The following is a 12,165-nucleotide window of genomic DNA, read 5'->3' on the forward strand; positions in this document are numbered from 1 at the left end:
CGAATGTTTTATGATTTGAAGATACAAAGAAAATAGATTTCTGAATTACATCTCCATCCAGTTGATGGCGGTAATGCACAGCGTTTGCAAACTGCCAGAAAATGCAACAGAAGAAGAAGTAGGAAGACACGAACGATTGTGGCAGTTAGTATGCTGCTAAGAAAAGTTAGAAAATCAGGTTTTCAAAAGAAAGAGAGAGGGAGAGAGAGAAAGAAAAAGGCAAGAGTGTTAATTTATAACCCAGTTTTTCTCCAAGAGAGGTGGGTAGACTGTGTGAGATTATCAAACATCCTCCTTTTCACTAGGATTTAATTGAATTAATCAGCTAGCATAGCACAGAGCTGTGCAGATTCAAACTGTGAATGCTCAGTTTAGTTAGCATAGCAACCAATGATGACAGATAAACAGTTTCTTGTAATAAGTTGTTTCTCCACCATTAGCACATTTAGCAGTGAGTGAATGAGGCTAACTGACAGTGCTAAGAGTGTCCTACTAGTTCTGATTGGTTGTTTTGGTCAGAACGGTGCATTACTTTAACCAGTAAAAGTAATTCAGGAGGGATGGAGGAGATTGATTGTTTTCACAGATTATCTGTCTCATAACAAACTGCTACAACATGGTGACAGCTTTAACAAATATGGAGAAAACATTTTTTATTAAAGTTATGTACTGCAGCTTGAATAAAATGCAACTACTAGCATTTTTGAGAAGTCTGGATTGCTTTATGTGTAGTTGCACGTTGTTTTTGACTGTTGCTCATGGGGAGACATTTCAGTATCTAAAACTAACAGAAAAAAATTATGCAACCTAAATGCATACTGGATGTGGACTGTTGGATGTTAAATTCATGAGCAGTAAATATTGTGCTAATTATCAGTATTGAACCAAAGAAAGCATGGCAGATGCAAGCCTTTAAAATTGTGATGCTTTTTATGGGTCAAATAGACTCAAAAAATTGTAACAGCAGCTGCGTGGGGGGCCCAATCAAATTTTTTGTCAGGGGGCCCAAGATTCCTGGCAGCACCCCGGTAATTAGTATATGTTTGATGTCCTTTTAGAGGAAGGGTTCTTGTTGGTGGGGCAACTCCATGAATAAAGGTAAGGGTAATACTGAATTCCATACTCTTCTATGTGTGCTTCAGACACCCTTGTTAGTTTTTTTTTCTTTTTTACAAAAAGACTTTTCTATTTTTACAAAATTAAACAACTTATGAACACCAACTGTGAATGGTGATTTTAGTTGATTTTACAAATATGCAGATAATTTCCTCAGGACTCACCGCTGGTTGCAGCTGGCCATTGACGCTCACTGAGCGGAGTGGCGAGTTGGTAGATAGGCGTTTGTCCCACTCACTGGGTCGAGGTTCTGGTACTGACTCCATAAAACTTCTCTTCAGCTCTCTGATACTAGTATGGTGGCGCATGATCTCAGTTTGGGTCTTATCAAGGTCCTTCAAGAATGAAAAAGTTACATTAATATAATGATAGAGCAAAAGGTAAAAAAAAAAAAAAAGATCACAGACAGGAATATAATGAGTTAAATGTTGGAAAAAATGAGCCAGAAAAAAATACTGAAAAACAGGAGCATTGTGAACTTACATTGCACAGTATGAGTGAAAGGACAGGTAAAATGGATAAGTGCGTAATGATTTTTTTGTAATCTTAAATGTGTGTGAAAACAATGTCGAAGCCACACTATCAGTACAGTAAAAATTGTTACTTTGTGCTTTTTCTAAGATATGTCCATAAACATATCATGCTTATTTCTCAAAAAACCCCATAAAGCTTCACAGTACATGAACATATTAAGATAAAATCATTTGGAAAAGAATCTGCCAACTATACCGAGAGAATCGTCAGACAAGAAACACAACAGACAGTCCTATTTCAAATTTTCTGGTGTCATTTTTTTTTATTTATTGTACTTACAAAATACTGTGTTCTTACAAGATTCTATTTGACTATTCGCATTCCATTTTTTTTAATCTATCTCTGGATGTGTTGGTTGACGCGACTCTGCAATCTTGAGTGGACATTGGGGGCCATTCCCCTGGACTGGCAGTCTGAGATGGTGGTCCCCTTATTTAAAAAAAGGGGCTGGGGGGACCACGGAGTGTGCTCCAACTACAGAGGGGTCACACTCTTAAGCCTCCCTGGCAAGGTGTACTCAGGGATCTGGGAGAGGAGGGTCTGTCAGATAGTCGAACCTTGGATTCAGGAAGAGCAGTGTGGTTCTGGTACTATTTGTGGAACACTGGACCAGCTCTACACCCTCACCAGGGTCCTGGAAGGTTTGTGGAGTTCACCCAACCGTTCTACATGTGCTTTGTGGACTTGGGACTGTGTCCCTCGGGAAGTCCTGTGGGGGGTGCTCCAGTAGTTTGGGGTACCAGGCCCTTTGATATGGGCTGTTAGGTCCCTGTACGACCAGTGTCAGTCTGGTCTGCAGTAAAATGGGATCATTCCAGTAAGAGTTGGATTCCGCCAAGGCTGCAGAATCCAAAAGTAATTAACACCAATTCTGTTAATTACTTTTATGGACAGAATTTCTAGGTGCAGCCAAGGTGATGAGAGGATCCGTTTTGGTGTCCTTAGGATCACATCTCTGCTTTTTGTAGATGATGTGCACCTACTGGCTTTATCAGAGTGATTGTGATCAGTACGAGGCCCTGGTCTTGAGCTGGAAAAGGTGCCCTCTCCAGGTCGGGGAGGATGTAATACCCCAAGTGGAGGACTTTAAGTATCTCGGGTTCTCGAATGAGGGAAAATTGGAGTGGGAGAATGACAGGTGGATTGGAGCGGGCGCTGTACCTGTCTGTCATGGTAAAGAGAGAGTCGAGTCAAAAAGCAAAGCTCTCGATTTACCGTTTGATCTACGTTCCTACCCTCATCTATTGTCATGAGCTTTGGGTCATGTCTGAAAGAACGAGGTCTCAGATACAAGCGGCCAAAAGGAGTTTTTTCTGTAGGGTATCTGGTACCCTTAGTGAAAGGGTGAGAAGCTCAGTCATCCGGGAGGGATTCAGAGTAATCCTGAACGCTTCCTTGGTGAGGTGTTCCAGGCACTCCACCGCAAGGTGCCCGGAACACACTGGCCTGGGGACAAATGCCTTGGAGGAGCTGGCCCAAGTGGCTGGGGAGAGGGAAGTCTGGGCCTTCCTACTTAGTCTGCCACCTTTGCGACCCTACTCCAGATAACCGGAGAGAGGGAAGGAAAACAGGAGGGTGGGAGAGATGGATGGAACCCATGGAATTTAAAGCATCCATCCATGGATGGATGGAATTTAAAGCACTGTTTGCTCGAGCTTAATGCGCTTAGTCTTAAAATATTTACATGTTTGCTTCCTCATACAGTATGTGTCAGTGACAAAAAAGATCCACAAACAAAGCATGCCCAGGGCACTGCATATATCTGAAATCATAAGCTAAAGCCAAGTCTTTGCTGTCCATTCTGTGAGCTGATAGCGACAAGTTTTTTTTAGACTTTTTTTTGTTTTATGTTTTTTTTTTTACATTGCTGTACATTTAGATTGTAAGGTGGAGAGGAAAGGGCAAATCAAATCTATGTAAATTAAATGTCATTCTCTTTATTGTAAAGGCTGTGAAAATCTGAAATAACAGATTTTCACAACCTGGACCAGCTCTACACCCTCACCAGGGTCCTGGAGTGTTCGTGGGAGTTCACCCAACCGGTGAACTCCAACCGGTTGGGTGGGAGTTCTACCAGGAAATTTCCTGCTACCAGGAAATGGTGTCCTGCTACCAGGACAGCAGAAATGGCACAAAGACATCAGCTTGAAAAGTACAGATCAAATGAAAGAGAAGAAAAGCTGTCTGAAAAAAGTTACAAGCAACCACAGTATAGAACTGTAGATTATGGAACTGATCTTACATACATGACTGGGAAAGAGTCACCAATGTACAGTATACCATTACTATTTTAGCTGTTAAAAAGAGTAGATAAAATAATAAAGGAGCTTTTATTAGATGGTCAGTCACCACTACAGTTACCACCTTTTTTATTATGTTAACACACCTCCCTTTCTCTCCCTATCAATTTCCTCACTATCAAATATGAAGGTCAGTAGTGGCATAAAATTGAATAAAATAAAGCTAAATTAAATTGCGTAAAATCTTCAGGATAGTAGCTTCAAGACTGTGTCTACGGTGGACAGATCCTGTTAAAATTATCTATAAATATGGAATAAAGAAATGAATGTGCCAGGATTAGTTAGACAGATAGTTTGTCTATCCTTGTCAACAGCATTAATGGAACATTATCACTATTATTAGGCCCGAGCAGCGAAGCGCTGTGACGGCCTATTGTAATCATACTGTTTCTTTTTTTTTTTTCTTTTCCCAAATGAATTGGCTTTTTGGGGGCTTTATCATATTCAAAACCTCACCAAACTTGGCAAAAATCGCAAAAGAAACGGCTCAAAATCACCACCTAGCAAGTTTCAAAATACCCTCTGCTATCACCTTACTTTATCGTAGAGACATGAATTTGGTACACTTGTAGAGTTCCCCAAGACGCACAGAAAATACAATTAATGTCATAATGCAAGTCAAACAGGAAGTCGGCCATTTTGGATTGAAGTTCCGATTATGACCTCATTTTGGCCTTTTACAGCCTTCGCATTTGATCAAATTCCTCCTAGGGATTTTGATAGATCGGCTTCAAACTTGGTCATAAGGCATGGCCGATTAAAAGTTATCAAAACGGTGAGTTTTTGTGCATTGCTGAAGGGGGGTTGCCTGGGGTTAAAGTTCACCTACTCGCCATGAAACACAAAACTTTTATATCTCCTGCACAAAAACTCATCATACACAATGGTGAAATGATGACATCACTTAAGCTACACCCCATAAGAACAGGAAGTGACATGTTTTACTGTGAATGGTCTCTATCTGACCCCTTTGACCTAATCAACATGAAACTGCATCCATAGAAAGAAGACATGTTGGTGTGAAGTGGATTCCAACCATGAACTGTTTTGATGGACCAGGTGGGCGTGGCAAAGTGACCTGTAACGCTGTTGCCATACGTTTGGTTCAGCCAAACTGAACCAAACGCACGAGGATCGATCCTTATCCACCCCCCAATAGTAATCCATAACAGTCATTTGTGGGCATGGCCTAATTTCTCAACAGCACCCCCTAGAAAATTTTAAATGCTCAGCCCCAAGCCATGCTTTAACCTAGAATTATGAAACTTGGTACATATGTGTATCTTATCAGGATGTACAAAAAAGTCTCTTGGGGTCATTGTCCAAACCCAACAGGAAGTCAGCCATTTTGGAATCAAAGCCATTTTGTCTTTTTTATAGACGTCGTATCTGATCGAATTTGTCCTACAGTTTTTCAGATACAGACTTCAGAATCACTCTGCACACTCTTGAGGAATTGAAGGTTAAAAGTTATCAAAAGATTTATTGTACATCAAAGCATCAAAGCAAATTTTGACTTTTCGCCATGAAACATCAAGGTGCAATAACTTCCACAGGTAAGATCACAGTTGCATCAGACTTCCACTTCCAACTAGTCATGATCACATTGTCACGTTCAATTGATGACATCACCTTAGCCCTGGCCACTTCCGTCTGGAAGTCAGCTGTTTTTTCTACTGTATATCTTAATTTTACTCTATGATTCTTATGACTTTAATCCTGTGCAAACTGGCATAAAATGGCATGATGAACTCTGGCTGCTGGCTGCATGGTGTGGGTGTGGTCAAATGGCGAATCAAATCACTTGCCATAAGCATACGGTCGTCGCTAAATCACACATGCATCATCTGATATGCACCAAACTTGATATGTATGACCTTTGTTCACCTCTAAAGAGCCCAATAGCATTAAATTGTCATTTGACTCCACTGCGCCCCCTAGATTAATCCATCAGCTACATCTCCTCTCTCCAACATAGGCCAATCTGCACCAGATTTTGGGTGCATTATTGGGGAGCACTGCCGAAAGCATCGATGCATATTGCCTGGCGGATGGGTGCAGGAACTGCGCCAGAGCGTCTGCGGTGTCGAGCGGGCGGCAGTGTCAGAACCCCCGCGGTCGCCAATAGGCCGGAGCGGCGCTGAGCTGCAAGGGCCATTTAAGGTGTCTTGTAGCTTTGATTTACTCTTCCATCTAATGTCCAAGTTTACTGTTTTATTAATTTCCTTTACTATTGGGTAATTTATTTTTTCTTATTATTTTATATTCTGTGTTACTCAATAAGTTTTCTGTAATTTCACCTTTTTAATATGCTGATTTATTTTATCCACTAATATTTTCTTATTACATTTTCACTTATCCTGTTTTAACTTTGTTTACTTACAGATTTTTTTTTGTTTCTCCCTCTGACTCTTTGTAAGAGGTAAAGTACAAAAGTGCGTTAAACAGACAGAAGCGAAGACTCGGTGTGAGTGGCTTGGAGGGGTTATGGAATGTTACAGGAAAAATAAACTATTGTCAGACTTAAAAAAGTGACAATAAAAAATTTCTTATATAAATACAGATTATGAAAAAATGAAAAAGGAGGCTAAATAAAAAATAATACAATTGGAAATGAACTGAAAAATTAAATAGTGAAAATGTTCCCTCATACAGTTGAAAATCAGATTTGTCTTCCACAGTATAATGAAATAAGTTTGGAAAGTTCTCAGATAAAAAATGTCCTAATATAATTGCTAATAATGTTACTAATATTAATTTTGTGCCTGTTCTAAAAAAAATTGTGATCTTTCCATCTAGAAATAGGAGATATAGTTTTATATGATCTTCTTCAGACATCCTCTCACAGCTCATTAAAAGTCATTGTCTGACAGGCAGCATAAGATGAGTCCATCGTATAGAAACCCTTTTCAAAAACACAGATTATTCTTGAACTTGTTAAAACAAGATAGAAAGTTTCACGTTACAGTTAAGCAAACAACTCTTCCCTTGTGGCATTGATGAATAAAATGAAATGATGGTTTCTTATGCGTTGTTTTATGATGGTTTGAATGTCTAACAGTACTGCCCAACCTCTGCACACAAAAATATAGTTTTCATAATCTTCAACATTGTCCTTCAGTCTCAAAGAAGCTTTCGTATGTGAACCATGGAGGATGTATTAACAGATGTTTAAGGGTCCTATGGATGGATGATACCCACATGTATTTCATGCCTCATATGATTTTATATGGCAGGTTTCTTTCAGCATTCTAATGCTGAAAGAAAGACTAGCTAACACCATGTGAAAGCCAAATCCCACGACCTGACAAATTCTGAAAAATTCCAGTTAAGTAGGCGTACTCGCCTACTTAACAAATATACACACAGATACAAGTATTACTGGTGCAGATAAACACTGTTTTCAGAATTTGTCAGGTCTAAATTTTCACCTACTGGCGGAGACAAGTGTGGGGATGAGTGGTGGTGTTAAGCAGACCTGTAGTCAGGATTAAAAAAAAAGTGCTTTCACCAAGCTATAAATTTTGTAGCTTTATTTAGTGATGTTCCAGTCTTCTCTAGTGATTTTTTAAAACAAAAAAAAACAATGAGTAGAAAATCTAGAAACGTTTTTTTCTATGTTACTGAAGACCTTTTATAGCGACAACACTCTGAAACTTTGCAGCAGCTCCACTCTGTCCTGAGTGAGCAATGAGTGCTCCTGTGAGACTCCACCCCACTTTCAAAGCCCTGCAGTCCATCTGACACAGTCATCCATCCATCCTGCATCTACAGGTGCTGGTCATAAAATTAGAATATTGTGATAAAGTTCATTATTTTCCATAATGTCATGATAAAAATTAAATTGTCATATATTTTAGATTCATTGCACACCAACTGAAATATTTCAGGTCTTTTATTGTTTTAATTTTGATGATTTTGGCAAACAGCTCATGAAAACCCAAAATCCCTGTCTCAAAAAATTAGAATATTATGAAAAGGTTCTCTGAACGAGCAATAAAAATAATCATCTGAATCAACAAAGTAACTCTAAACACCTGAAAAAGATTCCTGAGGCCTTTAAAAACTCCCAGCCTGGTTCATTACTCAAAACCGCAATCATGGGTCAGACTGCTGACCTGACTGCTGTCCAGAAGGCCATCACTGACATCCTCAAGCAAGAGGGTGAGAAACGGAAAGAAATTTCTGAACGAATCGGCTGTTTGCAGAGTGTTATATCAAGGCACCTCAGTGGGAAGTCAGTAGGAAGGAAAAAGTGTGGCAGAAAACGCTGCACAACGAGAAGAGGTGACCGGACCCTGAGGAAGATTGTGGAGAAGGGAGAAGGGAATCTAAAATATATGACAATTTAATTTTTATCATGACATTATGGAAAATAATGAACTTTATCACAATATTCTAATTTTATGACCAGCACCTGTATGTGTGGCCAGAGAAAGGGGCAACAATAACAGCATCCTACTCCATATCGACAGTGCAAGTAAATCACACATTTCTAAAGCTGAGTCACGCCATTGATCAATACTTGCTGTAGCCACACCCACTATTCTAAGTCCGGAGTCGCTATCGGGTGGGTCTGTATGTCTGAATAGATGGTTATGCAATCCTGACTGACATGAACTCATACCATTTTAAACAATAAGAAGAATTCAACCGCTTAGGCAGCGCTCGACCTAAGGACGCCAGGACTGAGACTGTTTTAAGCAAAATAATGCAGAACTACACAGATTTTCAAGAAAATGTCAAAATTCACATAGAAAGATACAGACCCTTTCCAAAAAAATTAGAATATCATGGGAACGTTGTTGAATTCCAATAATTCCATTCAAAAAGTTTTAAAACTGTCATAGATTTAGGGCTGTATGAGGGAACATTTTTAAACAATTTCAAGTATTTGTTTGTTTGTTGTTACATAATTTGGGCTTCCTGCCCATAAAACCCACAAAAACAGAAATTCAAAAAATTTGAATACTCTGAAGAAGTCAGCCCAAATTTTACAGGGCATGAGTGTTGTAATATGAGTGTGACACACTAATAATCTACTAAACTCAAAGCAACACCAGGTGTCATTAAATTGCTTCAGTTTGGTTCAATTGTCTCAGATTGGTTGAATGTGGGGAAGACTTGATAGAATGGGTAAACCACAAAAGTTCACGGCTAAGGAGGCTGGCTGTTCGCACAATGCTGTCTTTAGGCCTATCAATTGAAAGTCTAGTGGAAGGGCAAAATGTGGCAGTAGAAGATGCATCAGCAAAATAAATGACCGTGGACTCCTGTGGATCATCAAACCAAGAAGATTCAAGAATCTTGCAGAGATCCAGAAAGAGTGGAAGGAGGCGGGAGTCACAGCTTCAAAAACCACCACAATCAGACGCATCCAGGAGATGAGCTATAACTGTCGGGTTCCTCTGGTCAAGCCACTTCTGAACCTGAGCCAATGTAGGAAGCGAGTGGTCCAAGGTCCTCTTTTCTGATGCAAGTAAAGTGTGCCTTCCATTCAGTAGTCAAGGTCCAAGGGGCTGGAGGAGGACGAGTGAGGAACTGAACCCACACTGCTTGAGGTCCAGTGTAAAATATCCACAGTCAGTCATGATTTGGGACGCAATGTCGGGTACACATTTTGGTAAACTCAGCTTTCTTAAATCCAAGGTCACTGCAACAGTCTGCAGAATGTTTTAGAGGACTTCATGATTCCTTCTGCTGAGGATCTGTATGGAGATGCAGATTTCATCTTCCAGCAGGACCTGTTCCCTGTCCATGCCAAAACCTGGTTTGGTCACAACTTGACTGCCCAGTCAACTCGCTGGATCTACTCCCCATTGAGGATCTATGGGGAATTCTCAAGAGGAAAATGAGGGGCACCAGATCCAAAAACAACCAAGAGCTGACAGCAAGCATCAAGGAAATCTAGGCTTCCATAACTGTGGCAATGCCACAGGCTGATTGCCTCAATGCCACATCACATCGAGGCAGTGATTAAGGCAAAGGGATTCCCAACAAAGTACTGAAGACTGACATGTCATTTTTAAACAATATGTTTAAAAACAATATTTTAATTTTAATTAATTTATTTTTTCTGCAAAAACTGAGAAGTTGCTTAAGCTGATTTTTTCAGAGTATTCAGTTTTTTTTTAAATTTTTGTGGGTTTTATTAACTGGAAGCCCAAATCCAAACAAACAAATATTTGACATCACTTAAACTGTGGGCCCTGAACCTATAACTTATGAAAGTTTAACATTCTGAATAGAATTATGGGAATTAAATAACTTTTCCATGACATTAACATTTTTGGAAAGGGTCTGTAAAGATAGAATCTTAAGTAACCTATTTTGACAATTTATCTGCAAAAAAAGTTAATTTGGGAATTAGTTACACACTTTAAGGACAAACTGGGCTGCAGAGTTTGTTGTTAAAATGACAATGTTTCCCAGCCATATATTTCAGAAAGTGAATAGCTTAAATGACAAACATAAACAACTGATGAGAAGCTACTTGCATGACAATCAGACAGGAAAATGGTGCATGCAAACCATTTCGGGTTGAGCTACAGAGAGAGAGAGAAAAAAGAAACAAACAAACAGATCAAGCAAATGGAAATCAACATTACATTTATGCACACATAACTGTTACAGAAACTACCAAAACTGGTAACACTGAAAATACAAACCTCCAACATTAAATTGCTATGTCTGATATAAATAGTTTCTCCCTCAAGTCTCTTGGGTCTCTTCTGTGAAAAATGAGGGAAAGGAATAAAACTGGTTGTAAACAAGTTAGAATTAATGTCTATGTTTCAATCTTCAAATAACAGCAATGGCTATGGTAGCGAGATAAACCATTGGTGCGCAGAAACATAGAATGCAGCATGCAATTCCCAATTTGTCAGCTCAGCTAATAAAAGATGACGAACCTATACAAACTGGGTGGGTATGTGTTGCAGTCACGCAGATACATGAAAAAACAAGAATTGTAAGTCACATGCTATGCATGCATAAGATGCTACTGCATAGGATGTTGCATGTGTCTGTTTTCTGGATTTGCAAAATTTCAACAAGCTCATGTTATATTGTGCCAAGACAGTTAACAAATTATACTGTTTCAGGATGATAAAAAAACAACTGAATTATACAAGAAATTTCCAAACTGTCATCATTAATGAATTCTAGGTTTTCATTCACAGTACAAATTAAATGGCTGTTTTTTTCTTGGGGTTGGAAAAAAACTATTACTGAAAATATTTCCCTATTACAAAAATAGGGAAAATTGTAAGACTTAATTTTAATAATAAATATTTTAAAACCTCAATTCATCATTTAATATCTATACTCCTGCAATGTTAACATAAGCATGTTAACATTGCAGGGAGTCGCAGGGTGTGGTTACATGTACTTCACGAGGATGTTATGCTCGACTGTTGTAATGTAATGGCAAATTATACTGCTATTACTAATATTATCGTCATTATTATAAATCGTAGTAATAGTATTAGGTTGCTGAATTTCTAATTAACCAGAAAAATGTATTTATGTCTTCTTAATGAAATGCACAAGCTTTCACAAAATAGGCATCCACAAATCACAATATTCAAGAAAATATAGCATCATTTGACTGTGCAATGGAAATGAAAATGTAAGTTGGCAAAAAAATGTTGCTAACCTTCCTTACTCGAACCATTTCCATCTTTTTATCCTGAACAGAGAGCTGTTTCCCCATCAGAAAAAGAAATTTTTTTTGTAACTCTCTGTAAGCCTCTTTTGTAACTCAAATATAAAACAGCAAAAAATGACATGCATTTAAGGAGATCCAGATTCTTGTAACAATGCTGCTTTACATAGCTTGCTAGGTTCTAAAATTAAGGAAAATTATTCTGGGTGCACCGATTGCAGTTTTCTGGCCAATTCCCGATCACTAGTTTTAAAAAACACTGACCTTCCGATTGCATTTGGGTCTGAAATGTTGCTAAATGCATCAAGAAAGTCGCTGAGCTGGCAACAGTGGGGTGACTACTGTCAATTGTCAGCATGCAGACATGACCTGGTGGGCAGGTCTGTCAGTCAAATCTCTCTCATGGCAGAAAAAAAGAGGACGGTCGTTGATTTTTAGATCCTCCTCAAAATAAATAAAATTGGTTGAAATGAATATTGATCACCGATCTCCCAAAATTAAGGAAATTGGGGCTGATTTATCGGCTGGCTGATTTTTCGGTGCACCCCT

General features: G+C 38.9%; 1 protein-coding gene across 1 annotated transcript in view; it reads right to left on the reverse strand.

Moving 5' to 3' along the window:
- Window positions 1–12,165, reverse strand: part of epb41a (erythrocyte membrane protein band 4.1a) — a 123,796-nt gene that overhangs the window by 32,912 nt on the left and 78,719 nt on the right. The window contains exons 14-16 of the mRNA XM_088010016.1: window positions 11,608–11,652; window positions 10,619–10,681; window positions 1,281–1,451 (exon numbers count right to left, since the gene is read on the reverse strand). Of these exons, the coding sequence (XP_087866142.1) occupies window positions 1,281–1,451; window positions 10,619–10,681; window positions 11,608–11,652 (279 nt within the window). The remainder of the gene's footprint in view (window positions 1–1,280; window positions 1,452–10,618; window positions 10,682–11,607; window positions 11,653–12,165) is intronic.

The sequence above is a fragment of the Poecilia mexicana genome, unplaced genomic scaffold (genome assembly GCF_051168715.1).
Source record: "Poecilia mexicana isolate PSO_F unplaced genomic scaffold, ASM5116871v1 scaffold_11, whole genome shotgun sequence".
Taxonomy (NCBI): Eukaryota; Metazoa; Chordata; class Actinopteri; order Cyprinodontiformes; family Poeciliidae; genus Poecilia; species Poecilia mexicana.